General features: G+C 50.3%; 2 protein-coding genes and 1 pseudogene across 2 annotated transcripts; all 3 read right to left on the bottom strand.

Moving 5' to 3' along the window:
* Positions 1–2,362: 2,362 nt before the first annotated feature.
* On the bottom strand, positions 2,363–11,330 carry LOC149362317 (uncharacterized). The gene is made up of 2 exons (XM_089568261.1): positions 10,087–11,330; positions 2,363–2,441 (listed from the first exon to the last, which is right to left on the bottom strand). The coding sequence occupies exons 1-2, from the start codon at positions 11,175–11,177 to the stop codon at positions 2,363–2,365; spliced, it is 1,170 nt and encodes a 389-aa protein (XP_089424387.1). The 5' UTR covers positions 11,178–11,330.
* A 1,799-nt stretch (positions 11,331–13,129) lies between these two features.
* Positions 13,130–20,092, bottom strand: LOC149362318 (uncharacterized). Its single transcript, XM_089569696.1, has 3 exons — positions 19,927–20,092; positions 14,233–14,507; positions 13,130–13,498 (listed from the first exon to the last, which is right to left on the bottom strand). The coding sequence occupies exons 1-3, from the start codon at positions 20,090–20,092 to the stop codon at positions 13,130–13,132; spliced, it is 810 nt and encodes a 269-aa protein (XP_089425822.1).
* Positions 20,093–21,897: 1,805 nt separating this feature from the next.
* LOC149362319 (uncharacterized) lies at positions 21,898–22,642 on the bottom strand (annotated as a pseudogene).
* Positions 22,643–22,898: the final 256 nt, after the last annotated feature.

Genomic DNA, 22,898 nt, shown 5'->3' on the forward strand with positions numbered 1-22,898 from the left:
GCCTGTTCTACTATGGACACAATAGAAGCAGTAACACTTGACTCGAGTTCTCCAACAGAAGATCGCGCACGGCTAGCGTATGAGGTATTCTTGCGATCAAGATGTGCATAAGCATCAACTCTCGAGCATCGCTTCACCTGGATTATATCTAGCAGGCTTTGCTCGGCAGCGCGTCGCTGATTTGCACGCTTTACCACTGTGACCGAATCGCCAGCAGTTAGAACGTTGGAGAGGACGGCGCTGCAGAGGGTCCACACGGTACACTATCGGCCAGACCTTGAGCTCAGAAGGACAGGAGGAGCCAGCAAAAGTTGTTATGACTGATTCTGTCGGTACGCGCGAACCATTTACTTCTCTACTGCACCTGCAGACAGCAATAACCCCGACACCTGCATCTTGAAACTCTTCAAGTATTTCCTGCGGGGAAGATGCTGGGTCGACGCCACGAACAATACCTTTGGAGCAAGCGAGCTGTTCCGGGATTAAGGCTTTCACCGGCAATGAGTCAAAAATTTTGCACTGTAGCAGGTCTGTGGCGCAAGCATTATCAGAGGACTTGCAGACAATGCCTCTACGGCCGAACGGTCGCACCTCAGAGATCTGTAAATAGTGCTTGGTTGGAGACTTGAGCTCCTGCTGAAGAATTTTAGAGCTTTTCATCTTGATCATTCCCTCACCGATCGGTACAAGCGGTACAAGAGCCACAGGGATAACGTAAATTCCATTTTTCTGAAAAGATTCCAGCGGTAAGCTTTGGGTGGGCAAGCTGGCAAACCAGGCTGCCGACCCTCCGCCCGGGGAGGTCAGCGACATACCTGAGCCAAACGCGCCCTCAAATGCGCATTTACCACGCCTACTGACCTAACCTTAAACCTGGCCAAATCCCCCCCCCCCCCCCCCCCCCCCCCCGTAGAAAGGCCTCACCAGTGATGAGCACGCAAGCACCACCAAGACACCACAATTGATCTCGCAGCCAAGCAGCGACGAAAGGCACAGCACAGGCGCAAGGAGTGAGCAGGGCTTCTTCAAGAATGGCCATGTCGGAGCCCACGTGCCGTATACGTTGCAAGATTGTTTGAGAAAGCGACGACAACGCTGCCAACGACTTCAAAAATTTATGCTCTGTTGAATTCAGTTAGGCTTCATTCAAGCAAGGCGCACCGCGTCAGGCTTGCTGCAAAGATTTAAGACCACTGAAGGTCCTAAATTCCCAAAGAATAGGGCTGCGCTGCGTGGAGTGTTCATTATAAACAGCAGGGCGGATCAGCGTGGTGCTGTCTAGTTTGGGCCTTGTAGTACAAACTCTACAGCTCAACCCTGCACTATCGAAGCCATATCCCGGTTGTGGCGAGTATAGAGGTCTGATGCTGAACAGAGTTTCTATCCTGGTTGCGGCTGCGGTATTCTGATACACGTGAGGTGCCGAAGTGGTCGGTTGGTGTGGCAATACATGGCATTTGTATCTGAAAAGAATCCTGCATTATTTCTCTGCACTGTGGGAATACGGGAATGCTGCGTTTCCGCTCGCTAACCGTGGACGGGATCATGCTCGAGGGAACAAAGGGAGGGCTGAGAAAGCGTGAACACTGATATGCTATTCATTGCTCTTGACATTATTACAGAGCGGGCTAGCTAGCTACAAAATAACAACGAGACATTCTTCGGAAGTAGAGGGCTACGTAAGAAGGGCTTCTGACTTACAGGCTGGGGCAGGGGCGCGGCTACGGAGGTATCGACGGCGAACGTTTGTACGCGCCGACAATAACGGCCGGGTCTTCCCGTGCTCGCCGCGTTATTGGCGTAAAGGCATCCCCGAGCATTTGCTGGGGGAAGACATGAGAGCGCGCGCTTGCTGCTCTCGTTTCGCTGCCTGGAACCAGAAGTCCAGCGGCAAGGCACGACGGATCCTCGTGCGCCTGCCGTGGAAGGTGACGAGAGCGTGCGGCTGCAACCGCTTACGACGCTGGCAGGATCCTCCTTAGAATTCCGCGTAACCTTCAAGGTGGTGCTCCCGTTGCTGCTTCTGCTTCCTCCATGAGGCAGATTTACTTTTCACGCAACCGATGCTGTCATGACGCACGATGATGAAGATAGTTTCCCGCGTCGAAACGGAGGAGGGAACAGGTTTTCCACAACAATCTTTGCCACTCAATTTCACAGTCGTTTCCAGTCAATGTACGTTTTATTTTTTTATGCTATGCAAACGCTTGACATTGAGAAAAAGCAGTGAATCTCGCTGTGGAAAGCCTAATCACGGTCTCACAGAACACAGCATGTACTTCGAACTGCTGGGCTTCAATCGTCTGTTAATCGTCTTTAATCGTTTAATCGGCTTTAACCGTCCGTTAACGTCGCGTGCCTGCTAGGGCCGCGACTGAAAGGTCTTAAGGTCACAACGATTCATCAAGCTCAGAACTGTCCCAGGGAGCTTGAGGATATATCTGCATGGGCAGCAGCATCATGAATGAGGCATATAAGCAGCACCTGGCTGCTTAGGAGAGTTACAGATACAACGCCCTTGGTAGAGCGACGAGACGTTCTCTATACGTTCGCTGTTTTCCTCATAGACAAAATTGCCACTATCTGACCGCTGAATGGCCCCCTTGTGATTCACTAGCACGTACCTTGAAATAGGCAGGTTTTATTTTGTTGAGAACACGTCACCGACGGGCAGGAAGCTCCCATTGCTGCGTGGCCACTCATTACAGACAGTTATTCTTTCTACATAACACCATAGAAAACTAGAAACGAAACAAGCACGAAACTGGAACACCTGAAGTGGCGCCGCTTGCGCCTGAAGCGCTGTTTTCAAATAGGATAAAGATGTCTTGATTAACGCGCCCTTCTTGCCTTTTCAGTAGTTCCTTCTCTGGACAACAGTATGAGGAGCGAGAAGTCTTTAATGCATGAATCTCTGTTCCTGAAAATGGCAGAGCAGATCGCGTCGTCGTTTGCTCTCTGCCCGATCTGGACTGGCGAAAAATGTGCAGGCAGCTCATTATGGTGTAGGTGTCCTCCGGAGCCATCCCCAGAGGAAAAATGATATGTTTCGGAGCAGTCACACCGGTGATCCAAGCTATCTTGACTAATCGAACAGCGGACAGAGGTTCCCGGCAGCCCGCGACAAAGATAAAAGAGGCAATTAGCATCCGACGCCAGTCCAGTAACCTCGGTCGCAACTCGGCAAGGCACGCTTGCAGCAATGGGGCCCTCCCACTGTGCTCCTCTTTAAGAGGTGGTCGGCTCCGAGCAAACAGCCATTTCGGCACTTTTTATAAAAAGATAAATTCAGCGCGCAGCAAAGGCACAATGTGGCACATGCGTTATTCCCAAGATACCACTGGTAATCCCTGCGTGGTGAGGTGCCCGGACATATTGCAGTTTCACTCCACCTGCCTTCCCAAGAGTCGCCCCTGTCCTGAGCGGTATACTCGCAGGAGCCCTTTCTAATGGCCGTTAAAAGGGGTATAGTACATGAATCCGTAGAAAGTAATTAACCCTGGTCCTCTTATCCTGCGGTTTGACCCACGTGCGAGAGCCGTGAACACTGATGCCTCCAATCACAGGGCCTCATTGCGACAAGTTTGGATGCTTCCACCAAACTCCCCTCCTCTTTCTAGTCAGTGACTGCTGTGAATCGGAAGGAGCCGCTAACCGCCTGAAGCACCTGGTGGTGATGCGGTTGCGATGGTGCCCTAGGCGACGGCACGCAGCAGAAAACTGAGATTCTTCTCGGCGAAACAAATGGGTCACCCCAGCGCGGAGAGAGTATCCGGAAGCATTGCTTATTTGTCTCTTTTTATTACAAAGTACATTGTGCCTAAGGCTGAGTCTAACCATCAAGGTCTAACTGAAATTAAACGTTGGATTAGGCAATTGATCCTCAGGGCGAGTTGCTAAAAGTGGCATGCAAAGTTATTTGCTTAAAAAGTTTCGAATGAGCAAAAAATTTGACACAATTGGCAAATCTGATATGGCATCGGATTGATATGATATGGCATCTGATATGGCAGTCTGATTGAAGGATTCGTGCTTTGCATTTTGTTTTGCTGTGGCTACGCATTATCGGCAAGTGCAGTTGGTAAGAAATACCTTCTACAGGCATTCCGTTGATGTATATTTGCTTTTAAATTGTGCTTTTCAGACTGCACCAACACTCCATACCTGGCCGCTTCTTTCCCGACACCAGACCTAACCGCCACCGCAGCGATCGCTATCGCCCTTACCATTAAACTTTGTGACGCCCATTAACAGAACTCTCATAGCTTCACCCACTCACAGGCCTCCTGCCGTGCATACACAACGGTGAAATACCAAGGCAAGCTCTCCACAACCTGGGGCGCACTCTCCAACAAGACCATATCATTACTTTGTGCCCCGGCAACGAAGGCCTGGCTGGAAATATCAGGGCTGACACCCGAGCTCTAAATCATAGTCACGAAGCCGGAGTTCTACCCCCTTTCTGCTCTCTATGGAGAGCGCCTAGAAACCTTACATCACAACAGGCGCCAATACCACATTCCACATACACCTTTCCCCGGAAGACTCAAACCTTCTCCAGCGAGTTCTGACACTCACATACTCCAATCTCCACCACCTCCGTCGCTGTAGGGCGCGCGGTAGCGTCGACCCAGAGCGCGGACGATGGAAGCTCCACATGTTTGTCTGTTTATGTGTGCGTATGTCCGCGAGAGCGGCTCAACAGGCAGTGGAAGCTCTGTTACCGCACGACAGTTCGAACTGGCGGGGGGTCGGCATGCTGGCTCCGGACGGATATCCAGCAAGAAGAGAGCCGCTGGCCGCAGGATGCGTAGCCCTCGGAGGAAAATTGGTACCTCCGGCAGTCATTCCCAGCGGAGGCAGCCCAGGTGCAGAGTGAGGAAACTCAGTGCGACCGCGCGTGTTTCCAAGAAATCGCAGTATCCGTTGGCACTCGTGTGCGAAGGCAGCGTCTGCCGAGGCGGCGGCCACAAACAGTTGGGTGAGAAAGGAAGATTCGAGAGTGACCACGTGCCCGCTGATGAGTAGGACGCGTCCCGGGGAGGGGGGGGGGGGGGGTGAGAGGAAAGGCCCCGGATGACGCAGACGGCACCTGAGATGATACGAGAACCGTTTTGTGCACCCTGCAGAGAGGCCGCTTCCTGCTGGCAAAGTTCTGTCACCGCATTTGTAAACAATTGCAAATAAATTCGGAACAGTGTAATCTGCAGTATACCATAAGATAGGCTTGCAGAGCACCAGGGGGCGTGAGGTCAAAGGTGTTACACCACCGCAGTAATAAGCCTAGCCAGGGTCCAAGAGTTGGTCCGCGTGGTAGCGCCTGCAAATGTGTAGAATGGAGCAGTATTTTTCTACTGCAAATAAAAAAGAAGATTTCGGTTTTAATTGCATGAGGACTGTTGGAGTGACTGGCAAGACACATCGGTGTATCTTTGCTCTGACGGGTACTGTGAAGAAGGCCGAAGCCACAAGTTGAATGCGTCTAATTCGGCTTTCCAGCGTTAGCCGGCCGGCTTCAGAACGGCTTGAGAACGGTGCCCTAAAATTGAAGAAATTCCTCTACAAAATGCGGCTTTTTTGCAGATTATACCGATACGGGAGATATCCTCGTCTTGCTTATTGTAAGTAAATAAATCTGTGTGGGATAGAAAAACAAAGCAGACTCTGCTGGAATTACACCCATTTGTGCTCGGTCATGCAACTTTATCAAGTGCAAGGTGGTTGGACGCGATGCCATGAGAGTAGGCCTAGGTTGCTTTTTGGCGAACCGTCTTTGAGTGGAATTTCGAGCTTCGGTATTGATTTCGGCCTCTGCCTCTGAGAAATGGACGGCAACGGACACGCTCACGCCTTCACTATCGAGACGCCTCCGAGAAAGCCTCTCTTCCTTCGTTGGGCTATTACAACCCCATAGAATCAGCCAGCTTGGAACGCAAACACCGAATAGAGAAAGTCAGGGGAATACGACACCGCCGCCGTCTCCTCCTTCCCGTTTCTCATACTCATTCGTCGCAAATCTAATACATCAAACAAACGCACACATTCCTTACCACGTCACCTCTGCAGCCACCACATACTCAAACACCCTAGTCACCCCCTTTTTCACATATTTGACGCCTAGCTTAACAATAAAGACGTGTAGTGTAGGACGTCTATGAAGGCGCTGCGTCGCGAACGGCTAGCGGTACGTCTCGGTTCAGTTCGAAGGCAGCGATCAGTCTCAGCGGCAGCGATCAGCGCACACGCACGAGCATCGGCGCCGCTGTCTTCGTCCTCTTCGTTCTTACGCTAGCCACCGAAGGTTCGGGAGCCGAAGGCCTGTCTTACAACTTCCCCCGGGCGAAAAGGCGCCATCCTGGCGGCCTAGGGAGATGTGACGACGGCGGGGTCGTAGTATGGTTTGAGGCGGTCGGCGCGGACAATTTCACGGCCTCGGCGACGATGATCAGTAGACGGTGTAAGGGGTTCGATGAGGTAATTGACGGGGGATGTCTGTTTAAGAATGCGGTAGGGGCCCTTGTACTTGCTGAGAAGTTTGGAGGAAAGGCCGGGACTTGAGGAAGGAACCCAGAGCCAGACCAATGAGTCAGGAAGATAGGTGGGAAGTAGTGCAGAGGGATCACGGGTGCTTTTCTGCTGCTGCTGGGAGTGTGAAGTGAAAGACCGGGCAAGCTGGCGGCATTCTTCGGCATAAGTGGCGGCTTGAGAAAGAGGCTTAAATTCAGAAGCATAAGGGCGGTAAGGGAGAATGGTGTCCATTGTGCAAGAAGGCTCACGGCCGTAGAGGAGAAAGTATGGAGAGAATCCGGTGGTGGCTTGAGTAGCGGAGTTATAAGCATAGGTGACGAAAGGTAGAACGCGGTCCCAGTTGCAGTGATCGGAAGCCACATACATGGCCAGCATGTCGCCAAGAGTGCGGTTAAAACGCTCAACCAGGCCATTTGTCTGCGGATGGTAGGCAGAGGTGGTGCGGTGAACGATGTTGCATTCCCGAAGGAGAGCTTCGACAACTTCAGATAGAAAGGCTGGACCTCTATCACTCAGCAACTCTTTGGGAGCACCATGGCGAAGAACGAGGCGATGGAGGACGAAGGATGCAATGTCGTGGGCTGTACCAGATGGCAAAGGTGATGTTTCGGCGTACCGGGTAAGATGATCGATGGCGACGATGATCCAGCGGTTGCCGGCTGATGTGCTGGGAAGAGGGCCGTAGAGGTCGATGCCAACACGTTCGAAGGGCTGCGCTGGGCAAGGCAGCGGTTGCAAAGGAGCGGCGGGTTGGCGAGGTGGGTTTTTTCGGCGCTGGCATGCGGGGCACGACTGAACGAACTTGCGCACATAACGGTACATCCGACGCCAGTAGTACCGATGTCGTAGGCGGGTGAAGGTCTTCAAGAAGCCGGCATGAGCACACTGGGGATCATCGTGGTAGGAAGAGCAAATGAAGGAGCGCAGATGGGTCGGAATGACAAGCAGCCACTTGCGACCATCCGGAAGGTAGTTCCGACGGTAAAGCAGCTCGTCTCTGATGGCGAAATGGTGGGACTGACGGCGCAGAGCACGGGAAGGAGGTCGAGGTGATAGGCCAGATAAGAAATCCAAGAGGCAAGCGATCCATGGGTCTTTGCGTTGCTCGGAAGCCATATCAGCGGGCTCAAACGTCAAAGAATACAGGGCGCAGATAGAAGACGCTGCCTCAGACGGCAGAGGGGAACGTGAGAGGGCATCAGCATCCGCATGTTTACGGCCGGAACGATAGACCACGCGGATGTCGTACTCTTGAAGCCGCAGAGCCCAGCGTGCCAGTCGACCAGAGGGATCTTTCAAAGACGACAACCAGCAGAGGGCGTGGTGATCGGTGACAACGTCAAAAGGGCGCCCGTACAACTAAGGGCGGAATTTGACTATCGCCCACAGGATGGCTAAACACTCCTTCTCAGTGACAGAATAGTTCGCTTCAGCTTTTGTGAGTGTCCGGCTGGCGTAAGCGACAACATATTCGTCAAAGCCAGGCTTGCGCTGCGCGAGGACTGCACCGAGGCCGACGCCGCTGGCATCGGTGTGGAGTTCCGTCGGAGAACGAGGGTCGAAATGGCGCAGAATTGGCGGTGTGGTCAAGAGGCGACGGAGTGTCGTAAAGGCTTCATCACAGGCTGGCGACCAGGCCGAAAGGTCGTGGCCGGAAAGGAGCTTGGTCAGAGGGTCGATGATAGTGGCGAAGTTGCGGACAAAGCGGCGAAAATAGGAGCAGAGGCCTACGAAGCTGCGGAGGTCTTTTACAGAAGTCGGTTTCGGAAATTCTGCTACAGCTCGTAACTTTGCCGGGTCCGGGAGAACGCCATCCTTGGACACGACATGTCCGAGAATGGTAAGCTGCCGAGCTCCGAAGCGGCACTTTTTTAAATTGAGTTGGAGGCCAGCGTCGGCCAGGCAGCGAAGAACGGTCTCAAGGCGCTGGAGGTGAGACGAAAAATCTGGCGAAAATATCACAACGTCATCTAAGTAACAAAGGCATATGTGCCACTTAAGCCCGCGGAGTAGGTTGTCCATCATGCGCTCGAATGTGGCAGGGGCATTGCAGAGGCCGAAGGGCATGACATTAAATTCATAAAGCCCGTCGGGTGTGACGAATGCAGTTTTTGGGGGATCGGCCTCTGCCATCGGCACCTGCCAGTAACCAGAGCGCAAGTCCAATGAAGAGAAGAACTCAGCGCCCTGCAGGCAGTCGAGGGCGTCGTCGATACGAGGGAGAGGGTAAACGTCCTTGCGTGTAATCTTGTTCAGACGACGGTAATCAACGCAGAACCGGATGGAACCGTCTTTTTTCGTGACAAGGACCACCGGCGATGCCCACGGGCTTTGCGACGGCTGTATCACGTGGCGCTTGAGCATGTCGGTAACCTGTTCGTCAATGATGCGGCGCTCAGCGGCTGACACACGGTACGGACGTTGGCGCAAAGGGGCATGTGTGCCAGTGTCAATACAGTGGGTGACGGTGGTTGCGCGGCCCAATGATGTTTGCTGGTAATCAAACGAAGCTGCAAAACCGTGCAGGACGGCGGCAAGTTGGGCCCTTTGGGTATGCGTCAGGGCGGCGTCGATGGAGCGGTGAAAAACATCGAGAGGAGACGGATTCGCGATGGAAACAGGCGTAATGGCGCTGACGTGAAGGTCGGCCGAGCTGTCGACGAGGGGGTATGCTGAGGAGGGATCTAGCACGGCAACACTACCAAGCGATTGGCCACGGAGCAAAGTGGTAGGGCAGGAGAACGGGTTAGACACATAAATAGCGCTGGAGCCACGAATAATTGTCAGCACGGCATGAGGCAGCAAAACAGATTTCTGGTCAGCGCATCGTAAAGAGGGCGTATATGCGACAGTTGCGTCGGAGAGAGCAGCACAAGAAAGAGGCACGAGCACGGAAGAAAAGGGCGGAACGTCAGTGTCCTGTGAGACGATCACAGTAGCGGCAGCAGCGTCGGGCACGTCCAAGGGAGCGTCACTGAAGGGCGATAACTCAAGCTGAGCACGGGCGCAGTCAATAACAGCGTGATGAGTGGAAAGGAAGTCCCAACCAAGGATGACGTCGTGAGATGAGCGGGCGAGGACGATGAACTCTATTGTGTAGGGGACGTTCTCGATAAGCAGGCGGGCGGTGCAGGCGGCTAATGGTCGAATGTCCTGAGCGCTGGCGGTTCGGAGAGAAACGGCGGGAAGAGGCGCCGTCACTTTTTTGAGTCTGCGACAGAGTGCGTGGCTAAGAACAGAAACGGCTGCGCCCGTGTCAACAAGTGCTTCGACGGCGACTCCCTCAACGAACACGGTGATAATGTTGGCTGGCACGGATACAGGGCTTGAGCGAGTCGCTGGCGGCGCAGTTCTTGCCTCCGGAACTGCGGCCGTTAGTTTTCCGCTTGCGGAGCGGGTGGGCGGCGGAGCATCGGAGAGCGGGAACGTCGGCCAGGGGACGGCGAGCGGTGAGAGCGGAAACGGTAGCTAGAAGAAGACGGATCGGGAGGCGGCTCATGTGACACAGGCGAGGAGGCGGGGGATAGATCGTAAGTTGGCTCACGCATATAAGTATACCGACGATAGTCGCGACTGCGGCACAAGCGAGCCACGTGGCCAGCGACTCCGCAGGCGTAGCAAATTGGGCGGTTGTCTTGCGTACGCCAGGGGTTGAGAGGCTGCGGCTGTGGTCTTGGGCGGGCAACCGGACGATAAGCGGTTGGTGCAGGTCGCTGGGGCTCTAACAGGTGATGGGGCGGCCCGTAGGCAGGAGCAGCAGGCGAAGGCCGCGGTCGCGCCACAGCATCCGCGTACGTTAACGGAGCCGTGATCAGCGGCTGCTGAGGAGGTGGAGGAGGAGAGGGCAGTACCTCGGCGACCTGCTCCTGTATGACACGCTGGATGTTGGGAGTGAGCGGCGGCGCAGGAGTAGGTGGGCTGGTCGACAAGCACAGCTGGCGGGCGACTTCCTCACGGACGAACTTCTGAATGTGCTGGAGGAGCGACTGATGGTCCAGAGCACCGTCCCGGGAAAGAGCCAAGCTGGAAATATTTGCCTCTTGAAAGCCGGCTCGGCGGGTCGAAAGGCGCTGTTTGCGCAGCTCATCGAAGCTTTGGCAGTGGCTTATCACGTCGGAGACAGACTGGGGATTCTTCGCGACGAGCATCTGAAAGGCGTCATCATCAATGCCTTTCAGAATATTTCGGATCTTGTCTGCCTCGCTCATGGAAGCGTTGATGCGTTTGCAGAGATCGACTACATCTTCGATGTAGCTGGTAAAGTTTTCGCCGCTCTGTTGTGCCCGACTGCGCAAGCGTTGCTCGGCACGAAGCTTACGCACAGCGGGACGGCCGAAGACCTCCGTGAGATTGGTTTTCAGATCCGCCCAGCTGGAGATGTCCGCTTCGTGGTTGTGGAACCATAGATTGGCAACGTCGCTTAAATAAAATATAATGTTGGTAAGCTTGACGCTGTCGTCCCACTTGTTATACGCGCTTACGCGTTCATAGGTGGCCAACCAATCCTCCCCGTCGGTGTCATCCGTGCCGCTGAAGATCGCGGGGTCCCGCTGACGGACGGCACCAGAACAGATGACAGCAGGGCCAGCAGGCTGGGCAGGTTGGGCCGGGGGGTCGGACACCGTGGTAGAGCCTGGAAGTCTGGGCATGGTGCCGTATCTCGATAGTGAGAGCAGACAGCACCTCCACCAAGTGTAGTGTAGGACGTCTACGAAGGCGCTGCGTCGCGAACGGCTAGCGGTACGTCTCGGTTCAGTTCGAAGGCAGCGATCAGTCTCAGCGGCAGCGATCAGCGCACACGCACGAGCATCTTCTTCTTCTTCTTCACCATAAGAAAATGGCACATACCCACGCGGGGGGATTGGCCAAGGTGCGGTGGTGAATGCCAAGGAGGTATGAGTGCACGAGCATCGGCGCCGCTGTCTTCGTCCTCTTCGTTCTTACGCTAGTCACCCAAGGTTCGGGAGCCGAAGGCCTGTCTTACAGACGCATATTGCTCCTATTCACGCGTCTCTGAGCCACTGCACTACTTGTGGCACCAACTCCTACCCCCCCCCCCCCCCTTTCCCCCCCCCCCCCCCCCCGCGGGTTCCCTACAGGTTGGACAACGGGACCGAACTGCAGCCTGAAACCACCGACGTGAAACAGTGAGGCGGACTTGGGAGGCGAAATAGTTTTTAATTCCGTCTTTCCTTCAGGCTTTCCTTTTCCTGCTTTTGCTCGCACTTCTACGCGCCTCCTCACGTGGCATGTGTGAATGGCGCGCCTGTATTTTCGGCGAAAATCAAGTTCCAATGTTTCGGCTTCACTTACAGCTGTAGGATGCGCACGCGTGGATTCTCATTAAATGCTGGCGTTGAAGTTTTGCTTTTTTTTCTGCACAGCCTAGTTGCACCTACCGGTTTTTTGGTCCACTGCTGTCCATGGTCTCCACTTGCGATATCAGTTTTCAAAATACTGATTAAACTAACCCAAAAATAGAACTTTGTTAAACCATGCTCAGAGCTGTTTCCATGCAAATGGAAGATTTTGTGCGTGGCATTGGCTACAAGAGGTACTTAATTTGTTTCTATGCCAAATAATAAATGCATCTTTGTTTACAGCGTTCCTTCGCTTCTTCGCTTTTCCAGCCGAAAGGGATAAGAGAAAGAAGTAGGGACGAGAGAGCCGATGTTTTTGAACTAGAGGGTTATTAAAACCGAGGGAGAGGTTTGTATAGAATGCAGTGGAGAACGAAGCCAACACGAAAAAAAACAACCAATATAAGACGCCAAACTAGCACATATTAGTCATCTTAAAGAAAACGCAGCCCGTCTTATGAAAACACGTGGCGAAGTTGATACATTTTCTTTTTTTAAAATTAAACAGCTCTACATATTTAAACGAATACAAAGAAAGTTGGAGTTAGCGCCCGTCCAGTCATGTCTTTCTTTATTTACCTAAATATGTAGCGCTGTTAATAACAAGAAAAGAAAACCCAGCCCATTTCCTTGATAACATAATGGTGGCCATATTTGCGTATTAATTACTGTGTTTGCAACTGGGATGATACCGATCTTTAGTTGGTGTGCTCATCATTCTCCCCTCATGCAGATGAAAACATTTGCAAAGTTATCCCGAAGAGAACGGTTCCTACAATGAGCATCCTTTCCATCCCCAGAAATGATAAGATTCACCTAAACTCCGCCGCATACTGGTGGCAAATTCGAAACGACTAAGCGGTGCGCTAGTTTTTCGCTTTTTACTCGCCCGGAATGGTACCTAGTCTCTGATCTAAGTATGCTAGTGTAATAAACATTATCGTCCGGAGCCAGGTACACAAACGTGATAAATATGGGGTATTTTAGGAGCATCTCTGCATCAATAAATAATCCACTTATGAGTACAATTTCAAATGCGAACGCACTCTGCGGCAAGGGAAGAGGGGAGTAGACAATGTTGGCAGTATCTCGTCGGTTCAATTGAACCGCGCAGAGTTGAAACAATTTTTCTTTTTGCTTGAATAAATGGCATAGACATTACAGGACTGTTTGTCGCCTAATTGCGCCGTCAGGACAATTTGTGTCACGATCAAGAACGCATGCCAAGCCTAAAACGGTGTTCAAAACGGCGGCTGTAAGACTACACCGACTTTCGGTGCTTGAGCCGGCGGGTAGGCCCCCACAGTGGATAAGTTCCGCGCCACCGTCGAGCCGTTGGCGTAGTCCTCGCCCTCGGCGCCGACTTGCCCTCCTCCGCTGGCGGAGAGGAGCCCCCCTTGGCGATGCATCAGCGAGGACACGTTGTGTACGAGGTCCGCACCGAGAGGCTCGCCGTCCAGCCGCCAGGCAACCAGAGCGAGCAGCGCCGACACCAGCCACAGAGCGACCCCCGCTACCAGGAGGCCGCAGGGAAGCCCCGAGAGCCGCGACGGCGACGGCTCACCCGGCAGGCGATGGGCACCGATAAGATCATTCACCTCGGCGGAGGCCTGCGTTTAGGGGAGTAAGGACGCAATTTAGGGCCTTATTGCACTAGGTTTGCAAGGATTTTCACGATTAATTATGAACAATTGTTGAGGTTCTTGTGTCGGTCGCGATAGAACCCAGGTACTCTCGCTTAGTCGCGGGCTGTAATCGCTGAGCCAATGCGGCGGGTTATCCCAGCTAGTCAAAATCATCCTGGAGCCCTCCACTACGAATACTTTTTCCCTCTTCTTTCGCTCCCACCTTCCTCCGTTCCTCATGGCGCGCTTGAGGTACCCACGAAGAAATGATACAGTTACTGGGCTTCTCATTTATAGATAAACAACCATGTTTTTAGGATGGCGGTTCATGTTAGCAGCAACTTCTATTTGGCGTAGCGCAGTCTTCAGACCCTGTATATTGTCTTTGCAAGTGGGAAGGCATACGCATGATGGTATGCACTGCTATCATAGTAATTTAGTGTAGCGAGGACGCCCTAGTTTATAGGTATACCGGTTTAGCAGCTGCCTCGTGCCCATGCGCATTGCAAGGGATGAAACCCTACGCTTGCGCAGCCGACGTCTTGTAAACCGGTATACGTGTAAAGTAGTACGTCTCCGCTATACTAAAAGCCTGTATTCAAAGCAACGTGTCAGCCTGTTCAGGTATGCTCGTTCGGCCACACTGCCGCGCTGCGGTCACCGCTAGAGCAAAGCCTTTATCACTGGAGCATTCCGATAGTGCACAGAAAGACTCGCACCTTGCGCGAAGGTATTCGTGTCGTGGTGCGACCGCCTTCGCCCCTGTCCAGCGGGGGAAGCATCCACTGTTCGTCGTCGGAAGATGGCGACAGCCTGCCTGGGGACGCCAGGGAGCGCGTCGCCGCCAGCACACAGGAGGCGGCTGAGATCAACCGGGGACCGGAACGGGACACTTCAACCGTCTCCCTCGCTGAGAAGGGCAGAGCAGAGTCGGACTCGGGCTCCTTGGGGCTGCTCCAGCCGGCCGGCTCTCCGAAGGTCTCTGTCGAAGGGTCTGCGAATAAAAAAAGATAGAAAATCTTCAGGTTTACCTTTGTCTACAGCATATTCTCCAGTAGATTCTTTAGTTTGCTCGGATGGGTTACAGGTTTATGGGGTCTTAACGTTTCAAATCGACTCAGGCTACGAGTGAAGCCAAATGAATTGTGCTTGGATGGCCTAGACCTATTGCATAATTGTCATGTGCAGGACAAACAATGTTTGAACACCGGTGCTGGCAGAAATATTCAGGGACTAAAGAAAACCGTGCGTCAATGACAATATATAAGCTGGCTTTGTCCACTGCTTGACATCAGCAAGCAACTTCAAAGCCATGACATTTTGAAAGAGGTAGCAAAATGCTCATAGTTTTGCTTTCCCGCTTGGTCGCTATCACAGGCGATGATGTTGGCCATTCGGAACGCATTAGGCGTGTGTGCACATGTGCTGTTAATTATGTATGCATTGTTCCCGCCCTTGTCAGTATCCTACCCACCAATTTTGGCATTGCATAGTCTGTCCGCTCTTGCACTCTGCATGTTTCCATGACGTCTTTAAATTCCTCAGGTGCCATACGCAGTTTGCAGCGTGTTTTGAACTCGAACATTTCGGCACAGGAGGTCTAGTACTTATCTCAGAAATGCTCACGGTACGTATAAAATGGAAGTGTCTAAGCGTCCTCTCTATTCACGCCTTGGAGGAAGTTTAAGGTTTAAGGTTTAAGGTTTATTAAAACGAAATACAAATGAGTTGTAAGTTTCATAAAAAAGTTAGTACAGTAGGAGGGCCCAAAGTGAAAACTGTCTGGGGGACCTCCCATCAGGAATACATAAGGAAAGGGCATAATTTTGGCAGAGGAGCTATAAAATTATACAATCAAGTTAAAACCTATTAGTGTAATTTGCGGCAATGAATAAGTTATACAATAGTTAGCGGGCATAATTTAACAAAAAAGGCATAAAATAGCAGAACATAAGAGCAATAGAAAGAACACAAAAAGACATCAGATAACAATGGGCATTGAATAAATGCAGATATAATACACAGGCGGATAAAAAAAAAGAGGTTCCAGAAGATTAACAATGTGACCGTTTGCTGTCAGAGTGGGGAACAGAAAATAAGATGAAGGCAACCTTAAGCATGGCATGAAGCTGAATGGGTTGATAGGAGATGTTTTTTTAGTAAAGTGTAGAAAGCGGGCTGCGAACGTGCGGATTTGATTGCTAGTGGTAATGAATTCCAGGTTTTGATGGCGGAGAAAAAAGCAGTTTGTTTTCCATAATTTGTGTTCACTTTTGGTAGAAGCATATTGTTTTGTTCAGAAAATCTAGTGTTATTGCTATTAGAAAGGAAAGATACGGAAAAACAGAGAAGTTGATTGTTATTATTGCGAGCGCGGTAGATTAGAAGACCTAACCTAAGATTAAGGAGGCATTTCAATGGCAGGATGTTTAGGTCACAGTAAAGAGGTGAAGCAGTGGCTGTGTATGGGCTGAAAGATAAAATTCGAAGCGCTTGATTTTGAAGATGAGAAATACATGACATATGGCATGAATAGGTATTACCCCATGATGATAGGCAATAATTAAGGTGACTGTTAATGAAAGCATAGTACAGGGATAAGAGAACATGGCGTTGAAAGAAAAGTCTAGTTTTTATTAACACCCTTATTCCAAATGAAATTTTTTTACTGATAGATTTGGTGTGTAGATGAAATTTTAGATGACAGTCAAACGTGATGCCGAGAAATGTAACGCATTCGGGGTCAGTGATAATATGATGTCCCAGATAAATGGCTGGGCTCGGGATGACATGCTTTTGATGAGAGCGGAATATCATGAAAGTGGTTTTTGTAGGATTAAGTTGTAGTAAGTTATTTTCACACCATAAAACAATATTCTGTAAGTCCATGTTTAATTTGTTTATTAGGCTTGTGAAATTGCTATCCTGAGTGAATAATGTCGTATCATCCGCGTAAAGTATACATCTTGTGTTAATTAAGGACAAAGGTAAGTCATTGATGAAAATGAGAAAAAGAAGCGGACCTAAAATGGAACCTTGTGGCACTCCTAAATTAATAGTTAAAGGGGAAGACAATGTCTTTTGTAGCTGGACAACTTGTATACGGTTAGTGAGATAACTGCGTAAAAGAGCTAAAGCAGGCCCACAGATGCCTAGAGATTCTAATTTAGTGTACAGTATAGTGTGGTTAATTGTGTCAAATGCTTTGGTGAAATCTAAGAAAACAGCACCGGCAAACAACCCATTATCAATATATTGCTTAATACTGTCTGTGAATTCGATTAAAGCTAGTTCTGTGGAGTAATTAGGCCGGAATCCGAATTGCTGATCTGCTAACAGCTGGAATTTAATGAGGTAGTTCATTATGCGATTAACAATTAACTTTTCTATTATTTTACTAAAGAAAGGCAATATTGTTATTGGACGGTAGTTACTTAGGCATTCTTTGTCGCCTTTCTTGAATATCGGCGTCACCTTACCTTTTTTAAGTTCAGTTGGAAAAACACCAGTCCTAAATACTAAATTAGTAATGTGACTAAGAACATTAGACAGCTCACGACCCACCAGCTTTACTTTGAAAGAAGGAATTTCATCGATCCCAGGAGCGGTATTTTTTAGGCTAGAAATTATTTGGAATACTTCGTCTGGTAAGCGACAGCCAAACACTTCCTTCAGCCCTTCAATGGGCCCCCGTCTTTTCGGATACAAAGTTCCTCATGGAGAAAGAAAATTTTCGACGAGCCGCGCGAGCCCTTCTCCCATCGCATGGCACCGACCTCCATGACCGCTTTCCGCTGTGGGAATACGATTTCTTCCCTTCACCCCTGCGGTAACCTGGTCGTGGCTGGCATAGTTCCACGCCGCCGCCGACGGCTGTTAACCCTTCAGCCCCGCTCCTGTCTGTGAGGCGAACACAGGCCATCCAGTCTGGACCCGCCACTCCCAGCAACTCCCTTTGGCAAACTCACCTGCTCCGATGAGGAAAACTCTAGGTCGACTGCCATATAAAAGAAAACATACGGAGCCGACCACTGTAACCTGCTTCGGGGATCTGACTTGTACCTATACCAGTAAAATGCTACTCTATGCCAACAGGTATGCTGTCGCAAAAAAGTAATTTCCGACAGACAGCGAGGCTATGCTAACAACTTTGTAACCGTTGCAGGAAAGGCCAGTGAGTGAATAGCAAAAGCTCGCGCACTCACCAGAATAGGACTCAGATGCCGTGGTGGGGTACATGCCCACCAATTCTCATGTAAACCTATGAATCTCTTTGCTTGAGATGCCAGTGAACAAGCCTCAAGGCGGTGGTGAAACCTACACATGCAGCGAGGGTTCCAGTAATCCCTGGACATGGTCAGGCTACCGCACGGAACTGGACCTGAACATATATTTAACTGAAAGACTGTAGCGATTGGCGCTCACCTTAAAATTTCGTTTGAGGATGTATCAAGCATTAAATGGGGTGGCGTGAGGCTTGGTCAGATCACGGCTGACGACGCGTACATAGTGCTAGATGGTTGGTTGGTTTATGGGGTTTAACGTCCCAAAGCGACTCAGGCTATGAGACGAGTGACATAGTGGTAGAGAAGAGCCGAAAATTTTAATGGGGGTTGCCAGACATTATAAAAAAGCGGTGTAGGATTCTTGAACAGTGAACAGTGAAAATTAGATAAAGGGGAGTCCTTCGAGCAGTTTCTTCGGGATCTCAAGAAACAAGCCAGGCATTTCAACTTTGGCACAATGGTCGATGACATGGTGCGTGATCACATCGCTTTTGGCATGAACTCGCCCAAGCTTCGGGAGAAGATGCTAAGGGACATAGTAGTAGTAGTAGTAGCAGTAGAAGACCTTTATTCGACCATAATTTACAGGCCGGGCATGTCGACCGCCTAGGCGACCAGAAGTCGCTGTCCTTCCTCCCCTTCAGCGCCAAGCGAGTCGAGACAGGTGGTGATGGATAGAGAAGGTGGGGAGTAGGAACCAGACTGCTGAGCAGCCGGGCAACCGAAGAGGCAATGGGCCAGGTCCGCGTAGATACGGGAGTGGTGTACACCATTCCACTTGCCTGTGGCAAGGTATATATTGGCCAGACCGGAAGGTGTGTCAACGACAGGATTAGAGAGCACAGAAGGGATGTTTCATCACAGGCCGGTGGAGCTGAATTGGTGAAGCATTGCAGAAGTTGTAAAGGCTATATCCCTGTATATGACGCTACGTCTGTGATGCATGTGGGAGCCGACAAAAAAGAAAGGGAAATTATCGAAGCCTTTCGTATTCAAGAGGCGGGCGACATGTGTGTAAGCACTCCCTCCCTGGCGCTGGCAGAAAAAGAGATTGTTTATCTGCGCAACCGTATGCCTTGCAGGAGAGGGGAGGGCGTAGTTAGACCTGATGCGGATGACGAGGCACCTGCGTGTGCTCAGTGATACATATTTATGTCGTACAAGTGTCCAGTAAAGATAGTTGAAGTCTAGCGGGTGGCCTGTGTGTGTGTATCTTGGTGTTGTGTCTGTTTCTTACCGCTAAGAATATGATTCCTTCAAGCCGTTACCAACTAGCCCAACTTAATGTTTTAACGAAATACAGGGGCAGTTGTGACAGGAAGTCAAGGGTCCGATCGGTAGCGATAAGAAAGAGGCGGGACGGGGTGACGACTGCATTCATCTGGATGTGCTGAAGAAGGCGAGCCTCCGGCACCGTGAGTGATGGATGAGGGGGAGGGTAAAGGCGTTTGTCGAGGCGGAGTTTGAGGTAGACCTCTTGTACGGTGCGGCGAAGGGTGAGTCTCCCACCTCCTTTATTGCTTCTCATTCTTCTCTGTATTATTCTTCCTTGTCACGCTCACATTCCCCTTAATAATTTTGACAGTTCGACTAGTAATACAAATATTCTTTCCTGCGACTCACCCTTCGCAGGAAAGAATATTTGTATTACTAGTCGAACTGACAAAATTATTAAGGGGAATGTGAGCGTGACAAGGAAGAATAATACAGAGAGGGAGTAGAAGCATTAAAGGAGAGATAAATCACGAGATGGGTAAGGAGAGTAGTTGCGGAACAAGGCGTTTGGTGTGCTTTATTTCCCATTGTGAGGCAGAAGGGCAACGAAACGGCATTAATACAGCGCCGAGTAGAGTATTGAGAATATCGGATCCCTCACGCTCTTAACCACCGTTCTCTGTACTCATGGATGTGATGGAGCAAGGCGTCTCTGCGTAGACGCAAATGCAACAAAGCTCTTGTTAAACACGTTAGAAACGCCCCAGACTCTTATTCGTGACTTCGCGTCTCATGGACGGCAGCTTTTTCCAGCGAAAATAGACTCATAAGAAGGACGGTTTTGCACTAGTAGAAGTTTCAGGAATCGCATTTCCTTCCAGACATCCTGGCTTCAAATTGAACGGTACTCACAAAGCCGCTTGGCCGAAGCTCCTGGACGCGGGTGCTGCGGTGCATTGCTGAGCCAAACAGTGGCCTCATTCATCGCGCTTGCAAAGTTATCTGCGGGGGCGGCGATATGGTTGGTGCTGGATACGAAGCTTTTGACCTGGGATGCGGCACTGCTAACGTTGGCCATCGAGTGAGCTCCTCAGAGTGTTGTTGTTGTTGTAGCCTACGACAGAATGGCACATAGGCTACAACACCGTGAGACAGCATGGATGCGTCGTTATTCTCTTCTTCTGCCTATGTGGCCCAACCAAGGTGCAAAAAATGTTTCTCATTGCACCGTGGGATAAGCTGAGCGACATGTGTCAAATATAAAAAATGCATTGAGTTTACTACATAAAAAACACCTGCGAATCAGACGAAAGGCTGATTCAGTACAACGATAACAGGTCCATTAAGATAATAAGAAATGTTAGTCGTTTCGTTTTCCTCCCTCCCTGTGGCAGCCCACGAATTCTGTCAGCTGAGGTTGTTCTGTCTCCTGGTACTTCCTCCTTAGGCATAGTAACTGCAAACTGCTCTCCGCCGTTCAAACTTTCCTTACAAAAACGAACCGGCTGTCGCCCTAAGCTTTTTCTTATGTTCAAAATTTGTCTGCAACCAAAGCTTCCTAAAAATGGCACTTAAGCCCCGTTCCCTTTTTTAATCACGGATCTCGCAGTGCCTGATTACTTTATTTAAGTCAACAAATCTGAATTTCTTTTATTTAGTCACTTATTGGTATTATTATTGTTGTTATCATTCTCTTTGTAACTTTCTAAATTTTAGTTTATTTTTTTACATTTTGAACACTTGTCAGTCGCCGCCTCAGTCTTGGCTAATCCCCCGCAGTCGGTACGCGCCATTATTAGGCGAAGCATATTAACGCAGGTTTCGGGCCTTCGCGCGACGCCCGGCGGTGGCCACCATTGACCTTGAAGTGAGATCACATGATGTGACGTCACGTGATGACGTCACACCGGCTGCAGATGGGGCCTCATATCGCGCCGTCGGACGTCGCCCGGCGGAGGCCTCCACGCTTCGGTTCGCGCCGTCGTGCGCGACGCGGCGGCGGCGCCGCCTCGATCGCTACGTCACGCCAGGGATGAGGCGGCGCGCGCCCGCCGTCGCGTCAGTCTCTGTGCCCGCAACCGCGCCAGCGTCTTTGCGCCGGGCGTGTATGCGGTCAAGATGCCTCCAGACGCCAAGGACGTTAATAATAAGAATGCAAAACGAAGGCTGCTTCGCATCCACTGGGCTTATCCTTGATAAGCCTCCAACTTTTTTTTAGGAAAAGAACAACAACAATTCACCGCGATTCCGTGAACGAGGACGTAGGCTAAATACAATGCTGGGTGGCCATCCCAACAGGCTATATTTGTGCAAACGCTGCTTCAAAATTTAAATGTGGAAATTTTTAACCTCCTTCGGGTGCTAAGCGATGAGTTTGTTGAGGTCGCCGAGGAGGAGGCGCCGCGTTCGCATTTATTGAAGCAAGCTTGAGGAAACGCTGGGGCAGCGTCCGGCCGAGCCCTAAGTCCGACAGCGTTCCCCTCCGCGCGAGCCAGCGTTCTTTGGTGGTGTTGTTCACCTCGTAGAATGGCGCATATCCACACACGGGGATCAGCCAAGAAGAAAGGTGCATAGAGAGGTTTTGTAATTAATTTTTTCCTTGGGAAATCAATAAATAAATAAACGAATGCTGAGGAAGCGAAAAGTGAACAGAACGCAAAAAGACCAAAAAGAAACTGGAAATGCATACCGCATGCAGGAGGCCTCTAAGATTTGTAGAAGAGGGAATTTAAAAAAAAAGTAATAATAGTAATAGGAAAAAAATGACAGTGATAAGTAAAAAAAAATGTTTGCAAGGTAACTGATTAGATTAGATTCCAGTAAAAAAATTTGAATGGCGGTAAAAACAGACCTGTGGCTGTATCCAAGAATGGTGGCGCCGAACTACAATGCGATAAGGCTGCTCAAACTAAGACCAAGCTGTTGCAGTGGTTGCTCTAAAAACCGTCGTGTCATCATGGAGAAGCGTCGACAAAACAACAAGAAATGGTCAATTGATTCTTTTTCTCCAAAGAATGCGCAGACGGGAGGAAGTGCCAAACCAGACCTGTGCAAATAAAAATTCAAGGGTGGGATCCGGCAGTGCAGCCTAGTTACAGAGACCTCAAGCTGTCATGAATGACATGATTTCCTGCTCCACGAATACTTAAGATGCAGGAAATCATCAGATCTTAAAATTGATCCAGATGTCATGCTTAACAAAATCATTCTTCGAAAACTCGCTGCTGTGATGTACGCAGTTGCCGGGAGGATAGGTAGCACGGGGCCATTCAGGGACGCATTTTCCAGGCTATCAGCCACTTCATTGACTGTCACACTTCTATGACCTGGTACCCATATCATATGTAAAAGGCTCAAATGTGGAGGGAGTAATGAAAGGAATGTGTTTTGGGATTGGAGAATCCGTAGCTGAGTCAAGGGACGAGCACAATGAAAAGGAGTCTGTAATGACAGCCACTGCGGAGAAAGAAGGGTCTAGTTTGCGAAGAGCAAGCACCACCGCCAGAAACTCCGCTTGGAAAATTGGGGTGAAATCCGGAAGACGGACAGAAAAACCCCAATCTATAAGCGGGCAATATATTCAGACCCCTGTCTTTTCATCACATAGGGAGCCGTCAGTAGCAATCATGATGGTAACTGGTAGGCTTTGTAAATGGTCCTCGAATAATTCATTTAACATACTCGATGGTAAATGCTTTGAATTCTGCGGGAAAATGTCATCATAGGCAATTTTCACGGAAGATTCATTGTTTTGTGTGGGAAGTATGTTAGACAGGAGTACATTTAAATGTTCAAGCCAATTCTGTACCAGTACTACCTGCGGGTATGAAATCGAGTCCAGAGGAGTCCAAAAAAAGGAGGTTGGCTGGCAACAGAAAACAGAC

This window comes from Amblyomma mixtum, chromosome 2 (genome assembly GCF_055824585.1).
Source record: "Amblyomma mixtum isolate Tamu chromosome 2, ASM5582458v1, whole genome shotgun sequence".
Lineage (NCBI taxonomy): Eukaryota > Metazoa > Arthropoda > Arachnida > Ixodida > Ixodidae > Amblyomma > Amblyomma mixtum.

What these genes read in the sequence shown, in the direction of transcription:
- LOC149362317 (XM_089568261.1), bottom strand. Translation starts at nt 11,177, where the DNA reads ATGCCCAGACTTCCAGGCTCTACCACGGTGTCCGACCCCCCGGCCCAA. An exon ending in CGCAGTCGCGACTATCGTCG is followed by an intron (nt 2,442 to 10,086) that starts GTATACTTATAT and finishes CTGCCCATGCAG; the next exon opens with ATATATCCTCAAGCTCCCTG.
- LOC149362318 (XM_089569696.1), bottom strand. Translation starts at nt 20,092, where the DNA reads ATGGCCAACGTTAGCAGTGCCGCATCCCAGGTCAAAAGCTTCGTATCC. An exon ending in AGCTTCGGCCAAGCGGCTTT is followed by an intron (nt 14,508 to 19,926) that starts GTGAGTACCGTT and finishes TTTTATTCGCAG; the next exon opens with ACCCTTCGACAGAGACCTTC. An exon ending in CACGAATACCTTCGCGCAAG is followed by an intron (nt 13,499 to 14,232) that starts GTGCGAGTCTTT and finishes CCCTAAACGCAG; the next exon opens with GCCTCCGCCGAGGTGAATGA.